Here is a 20,503-nt window from a genome sequence, read left to right on the forward strand (position 1 = left end):
TTGTTCTTGTCTTGTGGTTTTTTGCTTTGGTAATTGGTGAATTTTTGTTCTCCTCGTGCAGACCCTTGCTTTGTTTATGTATAGATTTTTTTCTGTACGTCTATTTTTCTAGTCGTTCTCATTTTCTGTTGACATCTGGGCAGAACAGCACCTCACTATGCAAACCTATTCATGGTATGATTGCAGGAGGATTTCATATCAACATGCTTCATAAAACCAATTGCATATCTCCACTACATAGATGACATCGTTATAATCTGGGATTAAATTGAGAAGGACCTCCTCCACTTCTATAAGAAATACAAATGATTCACTAACAACATAAAGTTAAAATTAAATTACTCTAAAACAGAAGTCAGCTTCCTTGGCACTATCATTCACCTGAAATACAACATCCTTGTGAACTCAAACATTTCAGAAGACTTTATTGGACAGTTATCTTATCAGAACATCTTGATTATACATTGTTGTCCTTTCTTGCTAAGTGTATGTTAGGTTGGAACAGTTTGTTAATATTTAACACTAAAAATGTCTAATTTAAGGGTTTTGGAATTGTGTTTCTTTCTTGGTGTGTATATAAAAGTAACGTTGACTTAAAATGTTGCCAATAACATCCACTCAAAACATCTGACATAAACAGTAGACTATCAACTAGTAATTTACTGAAGTTACTGAGACACTTCCATTTCACTCCTCTGAATCAAATCATACGATTCACTCAAAAGAGTAGATCAAAAACACAGAATCATTTGCAAATCATCCATCACTCATGTTAGGCTAAGTCTTGTTGGAGAGAAACATGAACAATGTTTCTAAAATCAGCTGTTTCAGGTTTTATTATCAAAAGAAACAGAAGTGTAAAATGTCTCATTTCAGCACTGAAAATTTTGGTGATACCCCAGTGGCAACTAGAAACCCTGCCGTTAGTTGTGTTTATTATTAGCGATGGGTGTGCTACCAACACTGTTCCTGAGTGTGCTGGATAATTTACAACCATCTGTGATGGTGCAGGTCATCTCCATGCTCCTGTCGCAACCAGGGAGCCTCCTGAAACTGCAACTGCTGATAATGTACCTGAGGGATGAGCCCTGCAAATGAGGACACTCACTCAAAGCAAGGGGCAGGTGCAAAAGTTAACATCATGCTTTTATTAAAACCATCAAAAAGTGCAGTGCTCTCTTCAATAAATAAATAATCCTTAAAAAACAGGTGACAAACAATGAGATTGAAAATAAGAATTAAAAATGAGAGTAAACCAACAGTCATCAGGTCCTTCATGCTCTGCGTAGCACAACTCTGTCTTCATCTCCCCAGCTCACCCATTGCTCACTCAGCTGACAGAGACACTAGCAGCTGCGGTCCACAAGTTCCGACCCCCATCTTAGCTGCCTCGAGTGGCATTACCCAGACCGCTTGGGGTCGGTTGTCCTCCCATTTTCCTTCTCGCTCCCCTAGCATACCTTGAATCTCTAGGGTAGGACTCCCTCTCGATCACACTCATTCCTCACCAATATTCAGTGGAGACAATCCACTCTTAGAGCACAGATCCTTCGCTACTTCACCGGGTTCTAGCCTGTGCTGCCCTTCACCACACTGGCTGGCTGGCTCACCCTGCCTCTTCTGCCTGATGCTGATCTCACAGCTCTGTTCTCTCTTTTCTTTCTCTTTTTTTCCTCCCTTTTCTGCTGTGCTGTCTCCCTTTCATCTTACTTCGTGGGCACAGCAACTTGATTGGGAACTGCGGAAAGCCAATGAAACAGTCAAGACAGAATATCCATCATGTGCAGCCGTGATTTGTCTGATATCCATGAGCCACCATCTCAATTGGTATTACAGTGTTTAACTTCTGTTATAGCCAAAAAGGTGCATGGGTTTTGCGGTTTATTGATACAACCAATAACAGTACTTGGCTGGAATATGCGATATTGAAACATGCAATTTTGACAATTTTGTGATGACTTTATTGAGAACAGACTCACTTGTGTAATTGGAAATGCAAATATCAGATATTCATACACAAATTGCAAGGAATTGCAAAGAACTGTACCCAAAAGATACCCAACTGTTTGCTGTTATATAATGCTATACTAATCAAAATTATAATAGATATCGTTTAGGCATTAGTGTCTTGTCCTGGGCTGTTATGTCTTATGTATCATCAAAAGGAAGTCAATTTATCTTCACCATTTGTAAATTGGTTTAACTTCACATTAACAAAAAACATTCAAAGTAGATGTGCAAAAAAAAAGCGTTTATGTAGGTACGACTGGACTTCTAAATCAATTTTTTTTAAATCAATGTACATTTAACAGTAATCAAAATAATATTAGTTCTACCTGTGACAAATTTAAGCCCACCCTAATATGAAATCCTGGCACTGCTACTGCTATTGATGTTTAGATACTTTTGAAAATGTTTTCTTTCAGTTTGATCTGGTACACTATACTAAGTCATGGCTAGACATTCGTTCACATATTCTACTCATTCTAAATCATAAACCATATTGCTTAACATGGGCAATTACTCTATATGATTAAACTGGCAGCTTAAGTTTGACATCTGGCTGAGCAATGCTAAATATAAAAGAAAAAATTACAAGCATTATTTTGGCTTTGTGTCAAGAAGGTCATTAAAAAATGCCCAGTCTTCAGCCATCTGTGTTTCAGATATTCTGTTCTATTTATAACTTCCAGCTGCACAAACAATACAAGATGACACTCTTCAAGTAAAAGCAGCATTTCACAAGATACTGCACAATCTACAGAAGTGAAGTGCAGTTAATTAGAGTTAAAATCAATGAATGACACTTGAAAAGTTTTTAAAGGTACGTCATGCACCATGTAGCACTAGTTAAGTAATTGAAATATAAAGTAAAAAAGCAAGCTGCACTTTGGGTCTGTAAATCCTACCTGGAAGATGAATATGAAGACTCTGCTGGGCTAAATGGCTTGCTGTCATTACAATTTTTATAGTTTTAACTTAACGCTGTTATGAATGAAAAGACAGTTGTTAGTCTGACAATCGCAAGCATATTATTCTAATAACGGACTGAAGCCTTGCGACCAGGTTGAGGTATGCTGAAGCAGAACCTCTACCCAGAAAGGTTCCAGCACAGTCCAGGTAAATAATAAGAATACAATGTGTTTAACAAAATTAAACACACAAGGGATGGCATAATGAAGGGAGTGAATTAAACACCAAAGAATAAAGGAGGAAAGAAACAATAAAGCTAATGCTCTTCTTTTCATACCTGCATTCTCCATGACTCTCTATCCAAAAATAATTATTTCTTTCTTTCCTATCTACCACAATATATTGCTGTTTTTGTCCTCCTTAACAGACGATCTCTTGTCCCTGCTCCTCTCCCAGTGCTAATCTTCTGTGAGGATTTGTTGGATTTTACAAGCAGAGTCTCTGGAGTATGTCTGACACCACTCTGGCATACCAGAAATGAGTTTTGGGTCACCTTTCTTCCCACAGAGATGCAGGCAAACATTACATTTACTAAAGTCTTGAAAGGATATTTCAATAATAAATGAAAAAGGCTGCAGTCCACTGTATAGCACCTTTAACACTGGTTCCCAGCCAAACACCTGACAGTACAGGAAAGGGACCCCTTCTGAGATTTTTACTGCGGTACACTTCTCCCTGACTGCCTAGTTCCATTCTCAACCCACAATTAAAACTAGACATCATTTTTTAAAATTCCACCCCGTGAACCTGTCAAAATATTTATCATCAAACCTTTTATATCCAAATTCAAGGTCTGGCAGGTCAGGTCTACCCTGGCTACATCGAGCACAAAGCAAGACAAAGACCGGCATGGTGCACCTGTCCATAGCTGTGAACACTTACTGAAACAGGTTAATTTCGGATTTGTCAATTAAATTAAAATTAACATATCTGAGATGAGAGAGAAAAACATGAGCTAAGGGAAAAAAAAAGAATTCCCACAAAAGGATAGCAATCAAACTTGACACATTGTAAGTTTGACCAGGCTGGAATTTGCATGTGGTCTCCTGGGGGTATGAAGTGACACCTCTAATCACTTGCCTCTGGCATTGCACATGTTTGTTCCCATTAAAATAAAAGATAAAATAAAATTAAAGATGCAAGTATCTTTTGCAAGTATGCAAGTATCATGATGCCCTGTATTTAGAAGCCTGCTGCCTACTTACTTATTGTTATGTTCTTATTGATACCGAGTCTCTAAAATGTTTTTCAATTCTTTTTTTTTTAGATAAAAATGTCCTTGGCTTCAAAATGAAGTTAAGATATTAATTCACTAGATGATTCAGTATATTAAAATAAATTTACTCTTTGAGTGAGGCATTAATCCTACAACAAAAATCACATTTTCAGAAAACATACACGGGGTAATTCTTCATTTCAGTGACTAAGTAATGCAAACAACAGGCATCAAAACACGGTGGACAGCTGTTTAAGTAATCTAAGGCATTCTACCTTTTTAGTACAAGAGTGAAAAACAAAGTGAAGGAAATCTAAATCAATGTTTATCACTATCTTCATCAGAATGTTTTTGCCAAAAAGAACCAAATTAAAAACAGCATTAAGTTTGGTATGTTAGAGTTTCATTTTGTAATCATAATGCACATTCTACTATTTTGTGTCCAATTCACGGGAATGTTCAGAGAAAAGCAATTTAAAGAGTGAAAATCACGTTTAGGCTTCATTGCACAGCTCAACTGTATATTGTCTGAGCAGGATAAATGGAAAATGGATGATGGCTTGTAATGAGTTGGAGACTTTTTGTTGTTACAATGACATGCGGATAATTTAGGGTCATTATGTTTTAAATGCCTCTAAGTATAAAAGCAGTATACGTTCTTTTAATACTATTAACACCTCATAGAAAGTCAAAGGTATAATAATAGAGGAAGCTTCTGTAGCAATATTTTAAAAGAAACTTAACAGTCAGAACAGAAATAACTTCAAATCGAATAAAAATGAAAATGTAAGTAGGTAGGTGTTTAAGGTACAATACAGTGAACGTTGGTCAATGAGATTCTCTACATATAAGTATACATATATATATTTTTTTAATTTCTCTGTGGCAGGACTATAAAAAGCTAGCATTTAAAGAACTATAATTCTTCTTCTTCTTTTGGCTGCTCCAGTTAGGGGTCGCCACAGTGGATCATCTGTTTTCATATTTTCCTGTCCTTTGAATCTTGCTGTCACACCCACCATTTGCATGTCCTCTCTCACTTCTCCATAAACCTTCTCTTAGGCCTTCAGCTTTTCCTCTTGTCTATCATTAACATACTTCTCCCAATATACCCAGCATCTCATCTCTGCACATGTACAAACTTATGCAATCTCTCCTCTCAGACTTTGTCTTCAAACCATCCAACTTGAGCTGACCCTCTAATGAACTCGTTCCTAATCCTGTCCATTGTTGTCACACCCAATACAAATCTTAGCATCTTTAACTCTGTCACCTCCAGCTCGGTCTCCTGTTTTTTGGTCAGTGCCACCGTCTCCAGCCAATATAACATAGCTGATCTCACTACCATCCTGTAGACCTTACCTTTCACTCTTGCTGATGCACATCTGTCACAAATAACTCCTGACACTCTTCTCCACACATTCTACCCTGCCTGCTCTCTCTTCTTCTCCTCTCTTCCATACTCCCCATTACTGTACTGTTGATCCCAAATATTTAAACTCATCCACCTTCAGCAATTCTACTTCCTGCATTCTTACCATTCCTCTGACCTCCCTCTCCTTTGCATACATGTATTCTGTTTTGGTTCTACTTTCATTCATTCCTGTCCTCTCTAGGGCATATCTCCATCTCTCCAGGGTCTCTTCAACCTGCTCACTGCTATCGCTACAGATCACAGTGTCATCAGCAAACATCATAGTCCACGGGGAGTCCTGTCTAATCTCTTCTGTCAACTTTTCCATCACCATTGCAAATAAGAAATGGTTTAGAGCCGATCCTTGATTTAATTCCACCTCATCCGTCACTCCTACAGCAGACCTCACCACTGTTTCACTTCCCCCGTCCATATCCTGTACAACTCTTACATACTTCTCGGCTACTTCCAACTTCCTCATACAATACCACAACTCCTCTCAAGGCACCCTGTCATATACTTTCTCCAGCTCTTTTTGGCTTTCAACATCAACTCCTCCATCAACATCTGTGGTGCACTTTCCTGGCATGAACCCATACTACTGCTCACTAATCATCACCTCCCTTCACTACTCTTTCCCATAACTTCATGCTGTGGCTGATCAATTTTATCCCTCTATAATTACGACATTTCTGCACATCACCCATATTCTTAAAAATCTATAATTTCACCAAACTTCACTTACACCAGACAAAAAAAAAAAAGGACTGTGGGTGGGATACAAATAAATTGCTCGGCATGCTAATATCATTGGGAGTGAGTAAAACAAAAATGCCCCACGTAAATGTTATATTATTTTGTTTCTCTTTGAGTATAACTCAAAGTTGCAAAAGGTGATGAAAATAGCAAGAAAACTTTGTTTATCAACACTGATAACTGATGACAAGGCAATCTGAAAAATACACAGTAGCAGCAACGGATAGAAGCTGATGCAATACAACACATTCGTGACGGCTTATGAGGAGTTTAAACACGCACAGTGTGTCACTCTGCTGTTAGTCTAGATGAAGCCAAAGTAAAATGAAAATGGATGTTCCACTGTGGAATTCACCATTGTTGAACAATGTGCTGTAGTGAAATTTCTTTGGGCAGAGGAAGTGAAACCAACTCAAATTCACCTAGGGATGTCGGCTCAGTATGGAAGTGAAAACAGCATGACTCAATGAAATATTTATAAGTGCGTAGAAGGCTTTAAAGTGGGAAGAACAAGTGTAAATAATGAAGCTCGATCTGGTTGACCATCAACATCATGCAAACAAACCCGCATTGACATGGTCAGTGCCTTCATCACAGAAGACTGACAGATTGCATTGTCCGCTGTTCCTGCACATTTGAATATCAGCTATGGATCTGCAAATACCATAGTGCACAATGATTTGGGGTACTGTAAAGTTTAAGCAAGATGGGTACCTAAACAGTGTACTGATCTGCACAAGCGAACATCCTTCGGTGTGTTATGTGTTGCTGGTTGACCAGATCAAGCACTTGTCCTTCACACTTTAAACCTTTCTACCCATTTGAAACTTTTCGTTAAGTCATGATGTTTCATTTATATATTAAGCCAAAATCCTTTAGTGAATTTCACTCAATCTCAAATAAATCTCACTTTGGCACATTGTTCAACAAAGATGTGATCCTAAAGCAGAGTGCCCATATTCATTTGACCTTGGGTTCAACTAGACTAATAGCTGAAAATGTTGTATTTTATCATCTTCTATCTGTTGTGGGTATAACATCATTTTCAAATTGCCTTTACATTTTGACTTACCCTCGTATAACCTTGAACAAGTGAACTAACCAGCCTGTGTTCCAATTAATAAAATATAATTGAGGCAACATGCTTACCAATGCTTTTACTATGCCTATATTTTTCTTTGTGGGTAGTTTGATGGCATAGTGATTAATTCAATTGCCTCATGGATCCAGTGTTCTGTGTTTGAATCCTGTACCCAGTCACTGTCTGTTTCAATTCTGCTCATTCTTCCTGTCCATATGTGTTTCAGTTTTCCTTCAGGTACTTTTGTTTCCCATCAACATTCCCAAACCTGTCAGGTTGACTGGAAATTCCAAAATGGCTCTGTGTAAGTGTAATTGTGACCATGTGTGTGTTGTGAGCAAAGTGATGGACTAGCATCCTGTCCAGGGCTGTTTCCTGCGGTTTTGCATGAGTGTGACTTCCATTGACCCTGAACTCAATGAATCGGCTTAGAGAATGTTAAGTTAAGCAATTTTTACTATGTGGACTGTGGGGTATGCATTTGCTTTGCTGCCTCATGCTTCCAGGAGATGAAGCTTAAATCTTGACTTGGTAATGTTTACATATGTTTTGCTAATTCTTTTTTTGACTGCATGGATTTATTTGGTTTTCTTCGCACTCTGAAAAGACATAAAAATGAATTTAACCGTTGACTCTAAACTGTCCAGATGAGAGTGAGTGAGGGTGTATGTTCAGTATGAATGTGCTCACCAATGAACTGGTCCTGTCTGAACTCTTTATCTTCCTTTGCACCCAGTGCTGCCAAGATATGGTCTGTCTGTCTGTGAGCTTAAAACTGGATTAAGTGGGCATGAAATGAATGGATAGATTAATCTTCCATTGAATTCACTACTGTTAGAAATTATATTATTAGTTAATGTATTACTACTTGCGCAAACCAATGCACAGCATCAGTAACTTCACACATCAACGATTAATTAGAGCAGATGCTTTCAATTTGTATTCCCTTATGCTGGAACATCTGTGGCCAGTTATACATTTGTAATGTTAAAATATTAATTTTGGTGTACATTTTAAGAAAATATATATTTTTTTATTTTATGAAGATGAACCTCTTTTATATTACTGAAATAGCAAGAAAGACTATTTCTGTTTTTACTATTCATGTTGCATTAGTGGATCAATAAAAATGGTTATTTATTTATCACATAAAAAAGCTACTTACCGGGTTACTTTCCACCAGCTTTGGATTGTTAACAACTGTAATGAGGTTAACGATTGTAAAAATGGAGTTTAGCACGTAGGAACAAAATAAGTTCTTGTGAAGAGTTATTCTCTGGCAACTGAGGCTTCTGAAAAAAATATACATACAAAAACAAAACGTTATTTATCACTAAATACATACCTCTAAAATTTTAGAGTGAACCCACTTGAAAATATGATTTTTATTTAATGAATATGAATCATTCAGCCACCTTGGGGCAATCGTCTAATGAGTAACGTTAACATCAATGATGCTATGGACTGTAAAGTTCTTTTGTCGTTAACACTACAGAAATAAAGCTTGTAAATTGACTAACAAAATTATTGCAGAGGACATCTTAAAACAAAACTGGTTTAAAAACACAACAGGACTATAAATAAATCTGATGACACATTCTTTCTGTACATGTGAATGACTGCCTAATGGTTGTTCTGCATGTTTCACATAGCCTCATATTCCCTGATTGCTTTAGAGGAAAGTTTCAAAACATAATATCTATATTTTCACAACCCCAAAACAGGGTAAAAAATAAACACATGGGCATAATAAATTGTTTTATATTCCTTTCACTAAATAATAAAGAAAGGGAAATAATGAAAATGATTATATTCTACTGTTAAATAAAGCAACATTGCTACCAACAACCAAAGGGCTTTAAAAACTATGGTCACCCCAAGAGTTAATTTCCACGGAGCACCAAAGTAAGAGAAAGAGTAAGGTGGACTGGGATCAAGACATTCATGGGGTTGATTGGTACCTACTCCCTGACCACTGAAATGTCACAGTCATTTGTCACAGTTGTTTTTCACAGTGAATGACTTGGGTTGACTATAGGCACTATGTGCTCGAAGGCACTGCTCTGATGTTAAAAGCAGTTTAACAGGACATGTGCATTTCTTTAAAAAAAATACAATAGATTTCTTCCTTGAGATTTAAGATTAACATTGAAAACCAAAAGCACATTTTTCTGAGCACTTAAGTTTGTTATTCTAAACCAGAGGATTTAACCGTAATCTTTGTATGGAGAGAAGTGCAACGATTCATTCATCAGAATTCTACAAAACAACAAAAGCCAAAACACCAAGAAAAAGACTGAGATGAAGTGAAAGAGCAAGAGTCAAAATTAAAATACTGAAAATGAGGCTTGGAGTTTATAGGCTGCTGGATGTGTATGGCACTATATATACCACTAGCCATCAAAAAATCAGAGAATCAAAATTTGTTTTGGTTTGTAGTTCATAAATAATATCACCTTCTTCTTTATGATTGGATTAACAGCATATGTCACTGCATTTGCATACAATTTAACTTTTAAACTAGTGGTAGGCAGGCAGGTGTGTCTTAATTGGTCTTCTTAGTCAGATCCAGGTTGAAGACACACCTTCTGCTTATTGCACTTTAACCTTGATGTTTCCAGTCCTTTTTTAAATTCGATTGTCTGGTTCCATGTTATCTTTGCCCCAGTCAAGGATGATCACCTTGGTGCAGTGGAAATCCTTACATTCCATGAAACTATTTTGTTGGGAGGGATAAGTTCCTGGTAGCATTAGTCATGGTCAGCAAGTGGATCAGTGTATGTATAAGGAGTACAGATACCTAGCAATTGCATGCTCACCCTATCTGAACTGCATGAACCTCCACTAATAAAATATGGATTACACCAAATCCAACTTGAGTTGTCTCCCAATTTCTTGCTCCTTTTATTAATGGAAGGAATTATTAAGGATAAGATTGAGCAACATCTGGCAAAGACAGGAGTTATTCTGAACAGTCAGCATGGGTTCAGAAGAGGAAGGTCGTGTTTTAGTAACATGCTGGAATTCTAAGAGGAGACAACGAAAGGATATGATCAAAGTGGAGCTTATGATATTATTTATCTGGACTTTCAGAAAGCATTTGATAAGGTGCCACATGAAAGGTCGGCTTCAAAGTAAAAGAAGTGGGAGTTCAGGGTGATGTTTTTAGATGGGTACAGAATTAGCTCAGATACAGAAAGCAGAGGGTGATGGTGCGAGGAACCTCATCAGAACTGGCCGATGTTAAGAGTGGTGTTCCACAGGGGACAGTGCTATATTTTTAATATATATAAATGATTTAGATAGGAATATAAGTAACAAGCTGGTTAAGTTTGCAGATGATACCAAGATAGGTGGATTAGCAGATAATTTGGAATCCGTTATATCATTACAGAAGGACTTGGATAGCATACAGGCTTGGGCAGATTTGTGGCAGATGAAATTTAATGTCAGTAAATGTAAAGTATTACACATAGGAAGTAAACATGTTAGGTTTGAATACACAATCGGCGGTCAGAAAATCGAGAGTACACCTTATGAGAAGGATTTAGGAGTCATAGTGGGCTCTAAACTATTGATTTCCCGACAGTGTTAAGAAGCCATTAAGAAGGCTAACAGAATGTTAGGATGTATAGCATGATGTGTGGAGTACAAGTCCAAGGAGGTTATGCTCAGCCTTTATAAGACACACTGGTGAGGCCTCATCTTGAGTACTGTGTGCAGTTTTGGTCTCCAGGCTACAAAAAGGACATAGCAGCGCTAGAAAAGGACCAGAGAAGATCGACTAGGCTGATTCCAGGTCTACAGGGGTTGAGTTATGAGGAAAGATTAAAAGAGCTGAGCCTTTACAGTTTAAGCAAAAGAAGATTAAGAGGTGACATGATTGAAGTGTTTAAAATTATGAAGGGAATTAGTACAGTGGATCGAGACTGTTATTTTAAAATGAGTTCATCAAGAACACAGAGACACAGTTGAAAACTTGTTAAGGGTAAATTTCACACAAACATTAGGAAGTTTTTCTTTACACAAAGAATGATAGACACTTGGAATAAGCTACCAAGTAGTGTGGTAGACAGTAAAACGTCAGGGACTTTCAAAACTCGACTTGATGTTTTCTTGGAAGAAATAAGTGGATAGGACTGGCGAGCTTTGTTGGGCTGAATGGCCTGTTCTCGTCTAGAGTGTTCTAATGTTGTAATGTTCTAATCCCTTGCCAGCCTGAAAACTATGTCACGGTTGCTTTTATTTTTCATTTTGTAAAGTCAATTAGATCTTTGTACTGTAACACAGCATTATGCTACAGCTACAAATGAGGGACAAATAATGGATACAAAATAAAAACAGTTCTGAGGAATACTTAAGAAATAAGACAGATCTAAACTCATAATATTTTCCAATAATACAGTGGAAAACAAGAATATATGCAGAAGTGGAATGTTTACAAGATTATTAAAATCACAATTTCAAATCTAAAATGGATAATCTGGCCAAACAATCCCCTGGAAAAGGCAAGATTTTTCCTTTGCTTTACTGTTTCTGTTACATGAGTAATACACAGTGTCTTTAAAATCGAAGTGTTCAGTTTTTAATTATGTGTTTTATGCACTGCACTTGTGTGCATAATGGAACTTTGGCTAAGTTGTTGCTATCATATTTTTTGCTTTTTGTTCTATAACAAAATAAAGAGAACTTGAGTGAAATAACAAACTTCTTGAGCACCTTATGGCTAAGCAAATTAGGAAAAAATGTCACATTTTGCTCAGATAGTACGAGATAAGGATTTGGATCATTTTTATTTCTAATGTAATACCAAAGCTTCACTCCGCTCATGTTTCCATTTTCAAAACTTACTCCTAGATCACTCCCCAATGCACTAGCCATGGATGGAGTGACTCACATGCTTGCATTCAATCACACATGGCCACCTTAGGGTTACCAGTCAGCCTAAGCTACCCATCTATTGGATGTGGGAAGAAACTGCAGTATCTGAAGAAAGCATACGTGGGCAGGAGGGCATATAATGTCTGACTAATTTCTTTTACTTCAAAGCAGACAGTTTGTAATGCTTAAATTAGAAATGGCAACAAAGCAAAAAAAATGTTTATGTTGAGCAGCACTTTCTTCTACTCTTTATCAAGCCATACCTAAAACTAGATGCAAATTGTGCAATTTCCTCTTTATATACTAACCAGTCTTCCAATGAGAAAACATTACGCATTTCAAAGTGCCTCAATGCTCTATACACAAAAACTCTGCATGTACAACAAAACAGGGTGAATGAGCAAATCCCACCGAGGTAAGAACTGGAGCAATATGTGAACTCATGATTGTAGATCTATGAAACCGAAGCACTAACCACTTTACAGCTGTGAATCATCAGTCTAACTATTACACAGCCTAATAGCCAGTGCTCAGCATTTAGAAAATAACATGAAAATGGTCACTTAAATGTTCTTTACAATAAAAAATGTGAACTCAAACAGTGAAGAGCAGCTTTAGACTGAAGGGAATGTCTTAATCTGACAAGCTAATGGAATTTAGCCTCTTTACTCTTGAAGAGAAAAGGCGGCATATGGACCTAATCCAGTTCTTCAAACTTCAATAAAATGTATCTAATATAATTCTTTCAATTAAGTAATTAATTACATACTTGTGAAACTGGAGGAAATTCAGGGAATGCGTATTCAACACAGAATCCAGAAAGCACTTTTTTCATAAATGGTTACAGACATCTGGAACAAATTATGGAGAGCAGAGAATAAATAAATATAGATAGATAAATAGTTTATTTATCCCTCAGGGAAATTCAGGTGTCCAGTAGCTCAAACACATAAGTAAAAATTGTTACATATTATTAAAAAAAGCAAGGATAACAAAACATAAATAAACAAATAGTAAAAGTACAAAAGGTCATTTGTTTCAGTGTTGAAAGGAAGAGTGGTGACCAGGAACCTTCTTGTATGAACAGTTGCTCGCACACTTTGAGGTGTATAAAAACTCAACTTGAAACTCAACTCAACTGAAACACATTTTCATGGTAGCATACGTACGTTTCTGCTCACTTTTGCAAACTGGGAGCACCCCGTGTCAAAGCAGTTCTACTGTTTTTGTGTCATTTACCTTTCTTTTTAATGTTTGCATCAATGACCGAAATTGTTTACATATCATTTACAAATTTAATTCACTTGATTGTAATCATTCTGTAACAATATAATGGTGCATGGAATAGCCAAATTATTCCAACTACCATAGCTGCTTTAGCATTGTTAGAAGATATTGCATATGGAAGAATTAGAAGAGCGTGTGTTTTACATATGATGATGATGACTGGCTTCTAAGTCAATTCTGATTTCCAAGTTCTATCATTTTGGAGCTGTCTGCTGAACTGGCACCGGCTTTATAAAGGCAGACTTTGAGGAATTGTGCTCTACCTGCTCCTTTGCAAGTTCTGTCCACTCTTGGGATTTTATCCACAGGAGCTTTTCAGCATGAACTTGCTAACCAATTGGGTATTTCGCAAATATCACAGAGTCGCACCATGCCAGCTGTATAGGATGGTAATATTCACTTCTCATCCAGATATATATAATTTCCTTACACTGTGGTTGAACTGCAAAACATCAAAGCACAATTCGCAGCCACATCCTGTTTTCCAAATGTAATCAGTGCAGTCAGCTGCACACATATTGCAACGGTGTTGGACAAGTTACATCAGCCTGGGATGAATCACCAAAAGAATGAGCTGGCATTACATCATATGTAGCTGGAGAACCAATAAAAACAGCTGCTCCGCACAGTCGGGGGTGCTTTTTCCAACTAGTGCGGCAAAAGGCAAGCAGTCTTTTTAAGGATAGCGAGCCACCTCAAAGTAAAGAGCAAAGAATTGATCTGTTGTGGTGCTTGATGCCAGCACTACACTATAAATGCACCTTCAGAGAATAATTTTCTTATGTAAATAGAAAGCATTTCCACTCTATTAATGTGTTGCTCTACAGTGCACAGAAAGTGTGCAGCATGCAAGAATGCACCAGAAGAGATGTGATATGATGAACCTGACTCGGGCCCACCTAATGATCAGCCAAGTTGGACAGCATTACAATATTTTTTTAATGTAATGAGCAGATCTTAGAAACAGGTAACCAGATGCAGCATTTGTTTAATTTTATATTCTTTAGTTCATTTGTCACATCTCTTACAGCATCCACTATTGCATTTTGTGACTCTTGAACAGTATCCCTCAGCACACAGCCAGATGGCCTCCCAGCGGTTTCCAAAGCAGAGGTGTGTGTGCAGGTAGCACCCGAAGACGTACTCAGCACAGCAGCACCATCACTACCTGAGCATCCCTTGGGGGACAGCTTTTGTAATACTGTCTGAAACAGAGTAAACAGACGGTGGGCTACGACTCGCCTTTTCACATTGACTGTGATATCTGACCACTTCACTTTTCTTTTGGGCACTGTGTGACTTTTTGAACTTGAACTTTCGAGTGTCTCCGCCACAATTTTGTTTCTTATACCACTGCGTGAGCCAAAAAACAGTATTTTTTCCCTCACCTCCACTTCTGGGAGGAGTCGGGGTGGGGCTGTTGGCAAGTGCACGTGCATTAAAGTCCACGTTCATTGGGATTTGTAAAGGGGAAGTGCGTGGAACTGGCCATACAAACAAATTTATATATGTGGACTTTTTTGTGCATAAGCACATTTCCACTTTTGTCCATATGCCATGTTTTTTGTGTAAATTCTTCGCATGACGTTATACATGAGGCCCCAGGCCATGAATCACTAGTGTTGTCAAGAACATTATAAAATCTCACGGCAGCAGGAACAAATGATGTTCTAAAGCATTCTGTTCTGCAGTGCAGTGAGAGAAGACAACTACTACGTTTACTTCTCTAACCCACCAAAATGTTGTGGAAAGGGTTGCTGTTATTTTCAAGGATGGCCTGTACCTTCCTCCCAATACACCTTTCCACCACCATTACCACTGAGTCCACAGTCCTACCCAGCACCAAGCGGCCTTCTACACAAGGTTATCCAGCCTCTTCCAGTTCTTATCTGCCATACTACTTCCCCAACACACAGCAGCAAAGAAGAGGACACTGGCAACAAATATATGATAGAACAAAGACAGTTTCACTAAATATGCTGAATGATCTGAGTCTTCTAAGGAAAAAGAGCCTGCTCTGCACCTTCCTGTAGAGGACATCTGTGTTCACAGACCAGTCGAGTCTGTCATCAGGTGGACACCTACATATTTATAAGTCTGCACCACATCAATGTCCTTCCCCCTCCCCATTAACAGGCTGAAGGGGGAGTTTAGGCCTGTGGAAATCCACAATAATCTCCTTGCTCTCCATTGTGTTCAGAACCAGCCAGTTCTTATTGCTCCAGTCACGCAAAGCTAAAATTAGACCAACATATTTCTCTTCATGACCATTCCTTATATACACCACAATAGCTGTATCATCAGAGAAGTACTGAATGTGGCAAAAGTTTTTTGTGTATAATGTGAACAGGAATGGGGCCAGAACAGACCCTTGTTGGGCCAAAAGGTTACTTATTAATGTCACACAGACACAGTTTCCCAGTTTGACAAACTTCTGTCATTCATTCAGGTAGTAATGAATCTATAAGCAGGTGGAATCCACAACCATTCTTTCCAGTTCTTTTTTGAGGATGGAAGGTTGTATAGAATTGAAAGGACTCAAAAAATCAAAAAACATAATCATAACATAACCACTCAGTTCATCCAAAAAGGAGTGAGTCTTGTGTAGAATATAGAGGACTGCATCCTCAACACCAATGTGCTCCTAGTATGCAAACTGTAGGGGATCTAATGCATGCTAGAAATCAAGGTCTGAGGTAATGCAGAACAAGTTGCTCTTGTGTCTTAATGATGTATGATGTAAGGGCCACAAGTCTGTAGCCATTTATTTCAGTTGGTCACCTAACTTTGGGAACTGGCACAAGCTATGAAATTTTCCAGAGCTGGGACCCTCTCACCTTGGAGACTCAGGTTGTACAATATATGTAGATGCTCAGCAAGTTGAGGTCCTTAACACTAAAATCCCTGAAGCCTATGAAAAAACTCATAATCCTGGCCCACCTTAAATTCCTTCATAACAGGTAAATAACATTCAATCTGGCTTTTATATAAGTAACATATAAATGTTTTTCATATAATGACCATCACAAAACATATTCACAAACAGAACCTTGCACAATACCTTGGCAAGCTCTGCTTTTTCTTTGAACGACACGTATGTGGCATATTGACTGGCAGGATGACACCCAACCTGTTGCTGCTTCCAAACGGTGCCATTTTTCACCTTTACGCCTGGTGCAGGTGCGTTGTTCTTATGGGTGAGTGGATGTTTCTTGTGAGGAGGGCTTCTGTTCTCTGTCTCTGATGTACTGTAGAACCCTCATCCTCATCTGAGTTCACCTCTGTTATAGCATGTCTTTATTTGAAAACAGCAGTGTTAGATTGGGGAGAGCGTGAATGTGACTGAGAGAATAAAACTGAATTTAAAAAAAAAATGCTAATTTTTACAAGTAACATCAATTTACACCAGCTGTTACAGACTCAAATCAAACGTATATTTTTATTCTAAAATAGTAACAATAAGAGCAGCTCACTACTCAAAACAGTCACGCTTGGAATTGAGCTAATGACCTCTTGATTACGAGTCAGCAGTTCTTACCGCTGCACCACTCGAGCTGTCGTGTCAGTTTTGTACTCTGACTCAATTTCTTTTTCTATGGTTATATTCTTGAATAAAAGTGCACTTATTTTGTTATATGTGTACCTTTTGTGAAAGTGTTTATTTGATATTTGGACTTCAGTATTCACACATTATATACTTCATGTCTACATTTTGTCAATTATTACTAAAATATGAAAAATGTTTCTTTTTTAGTTATGTATTCAACAATTCCTGCCTCGCATTTCATCCTACATTTACACAGATCACTGTAGACATGGAACACACATGAAATGTATGTATTCCAAATGACGATGTATTATTTACTATACAACTCCAGGCACCTCACACGCAGATAAGAAGCATTGGCTTTAAACTGGGAGAATTTTTTGCCTGAGTTGAGCTCTGTCAACGAGCGGTGGGGATGGGGGGTATGGGATACAGGTTGCTTGCTGCTTGTGCTGATAGACACATTTACAAAACAAAATTACGCTGATGGAGAGGTGTGAAGAAATTAAAGGTGGACCACGATTACAAGTTTTTTGTAGACTTCAGGGATTCTTGTGTTAAGCAGTCTGGAACACCCACCATCAGGACCAGCTGGCTTTCCTGGGTGTAGCCTCCTCAGCTCTGCCCTCACCTCAACTTTTCTGTATAACCGGGTGAGTGGGACCCAGTGTAGCATGTGTTGCAGCAATAATGTCAGAGGTGCAGTAACACTGAGGAGAAAAATCTGCCTCTGCAATGGTGGGAGAGGAAACAGATGACCCATTCTGTGACACCGAGCTACTGCTGGACACCATGTCAAACCTATTGTTAAACAAGTTAAACTTATAGGCATTGTCCTCATCACCTGTTGTTGCCTGGCTCCTCTTCTCTTTATAGCCAGTAATGGTCTTCATTCTCCTTCACACCTCTTTGATGTTGTTGTGTTGAAGGCTCATCTCCAATTTTTCTTTATAGTCCATTTTGCCTTCTTCAAGCTCCTTTTCAAATTGTGCTGTACCAGCTTAAGCTTCTCCCTTAACACCAGTCATGAAAGCCTCCTTTCTTGTTTGAGGAGATTCTTGATGTTACTGGTAATCCAAGGTTTATTGTTCGTAAAGCGCCAAACAGTTTTTGCTAGTACAACAATATACCTGCAGACATTTATGTAGTCCGACATGCAGATAACCACCCTGTCAATGTCAGTGTCTGTACCACTCTCCTGTCACTCTAGCAGTATATTCCAATCTGTACACTCAAAGCAGTCCCTAAGAGAATCTCTGGCCTTGCGTGTCCACTTCATGAATGATTGGATAGTTACAGGCTGCCTAATTACACAAGATTTGTATACTGGACCCATATTAAAAAAAATGTGGTCTGATTTACCAAGTGGTTGTAATGAAGAAGCACTGAAGGGCTTCTTGATGGTGGCATAGCACAGGTCTAGTGTTTTATTTTCTCTCATGGTACACTCAACATACTGTGTAAAACCAGTCAAGTGGGTGGAAATGCTGACATGATTGAAATCCGCAGATATAACAACAAAAGCATCAGGGCATTGGGTCTGCAATCTTGTGACAGTCTCATGCATGACATCACGTGCCACTCCGGGCTCTGCCCGCAGAGGAATGTGAACAACAATGGCGACAATGTGAGAAAATTACCTTTGTACATAATAAGATCTTAGACAGACAACCAAGATTTCAATATCCCGAAAGCAAATCTTCTCCTTCACAGGGTCACACCATGTATTCTTCACAAACGCTGCCTGTCCCCCACCTCTTTCCTTTCTACTCGCTCTTGTGTCTCTGTGCACTCGTACCGAAGTGAAGCCATGTTGATCCTTACAAGAGTTAGGTATGTTATTAGACACATTAGACTGTACTGACAAAATACCTACTGGTTCTTTAAAAGTGCCTCCAACTCCTTGAACTTATTAAGCACACACTTGACATTCTCCATGAGAACTGATGGAGGAAAAGGCTTGTATCTCCATCTTCTAGCCTTTAGCTAAGCCCCGGCTCTACAGCCACAGTATGGCTTCTTCAACTCTGGAAGAATAGGATGTTTAACACTGTGTGCTGTCCATCATAATGAAAGAAGGTACTCACTTGTGTAGACTATTTTACTTGCTATACAAGAAGCTAGGTGATCCTTCCTATAAGTCATTTTACTAGTTATTTTAAAGCTGTGCTCAAAGCAACAAGGATGTTCTGCCTCTTTGTTTGGGACACAAAAAAATGCAAACACCACATATATTATGTAGAGCATCTTTAATCCTTCCTCATTATTACCTGAACTACCAAAGTATAATAGAAAAATTAAATGGTCTACTACAGAGAGATGAACCTTGGCCCCTGCTACAGCAGTATCTCAAATGCACTAAAAATGGCTCTCCACTGTAACAATGCCGATCCACCACAGACTCCCTCTTCCCACATGGGAGTCTGCTGAACCAACACCGTCGATAGTTATGACTGAGATGAGATGACATAAGAGGACAATTCACTGATGATGCTAGAGGATGGTGGAAAAAGTGCTCAAGTGCTTTTATTAAAACACAGGCAACAAAAGTGTCAATAGTGCAGTGTTCAAAAACAAAGTACATATATAAATCCATAAAAATCCAACAAAAATTGGAGATAAAATACTCAATAAATAAATCCATTAAAATCTGAGGCTAAAATGCAGTCTAACTCCTCCTGATCTCAGCCCACCTCCTTCTTTTTCTTCCTGCATCACCCATTGCTTGCATAATGAGCGGAGACTCAGCAGCCACAAGCTCTTTTTGGCCGACCTCCGTCTTGGATGCCTCAGGGCATCACGGCCAGACTGTCCGAGGTCGGCTCTCCTTCCTTCTTCCTTCATGCTCACGTGGTCGCACCTCGGAAGCCTAGGGAGGGCACCTGCCTTGCTCGCCACACTTCACCTGGATGTTCAATGGGGCGAACTAGCCCCTAGAGCGCCATAGCTAATGCTCCTTTATGGGGGCCCAGCTCATGCTGTCTCCTCCTTCCAGGCGGTTAGATCCTCCTTCTAAGGCTGCCTTTCACGTCTTTTAACATCTTTCAATTATTTTCATTTATCACCCATCTTTGATTTTTTCCATCTTTGAATCCTCCCTGATTTCTTCCCCCTCTTTCCATGTGCTGACCCGTATATATACATTCATGTCTCCGTGGGCGCAGTGCTTTAATCACATGCTACAGGAAGCCAATGAAGCAATTGTAAACGATTGCACCTGCATGTGCAGGTGCGACTAGCTCCAACTACCTCATTAACTCCCTGCGGTCGTGCAGTCGCACCCACAGATAGCAACACGGCTCTATGGGTTTAAAACTGGCCCTTGTTTTTGAAGCCACGGACCTGCTA

General features: G+C 38.7%; 1 protein-coding gene across 5 annotated transcripts in view; it reads right to left on the reverse strand.

Annotated features, from left to right (window-relative positions):
• Positions 1–20,503, reverse strand: part of calcr (calcitonin receptor) — a 401,799-nt gene that overhangs the window by 63,590 nt on the left and 317,706 nt on the right. For all 5 annotated transcript variants that reach the window (XM_039736983.1, XM_039736984.1, XM_039736981.1 and 2 more), the window contains exon 7: positions 8,606–8,732. In XM_039736983.1, the coding sequence (XP_039592917.1) occupies positions 8,606–8,732 (127 nt within the window). The remainder of the gene's footprint in view (positions 1–8,605; positions 8,733–20,503) is intronic.

Source organism: Polypterus senegalus, chromosome 15, assembly GCF_016835505.1.
Source record: "Polypterus senegalus isolate Bchr_013 chromosome 15, ASM1683550v1, whole genome shotgun sequence".
NCBI classification, from domain to species: domain Eukaryota; kingdom Metazoa; phylum Chordata; class Cladistia; order Polypteriformes; family Polypteridae; genus Polypterus; species Polypterus senegalus.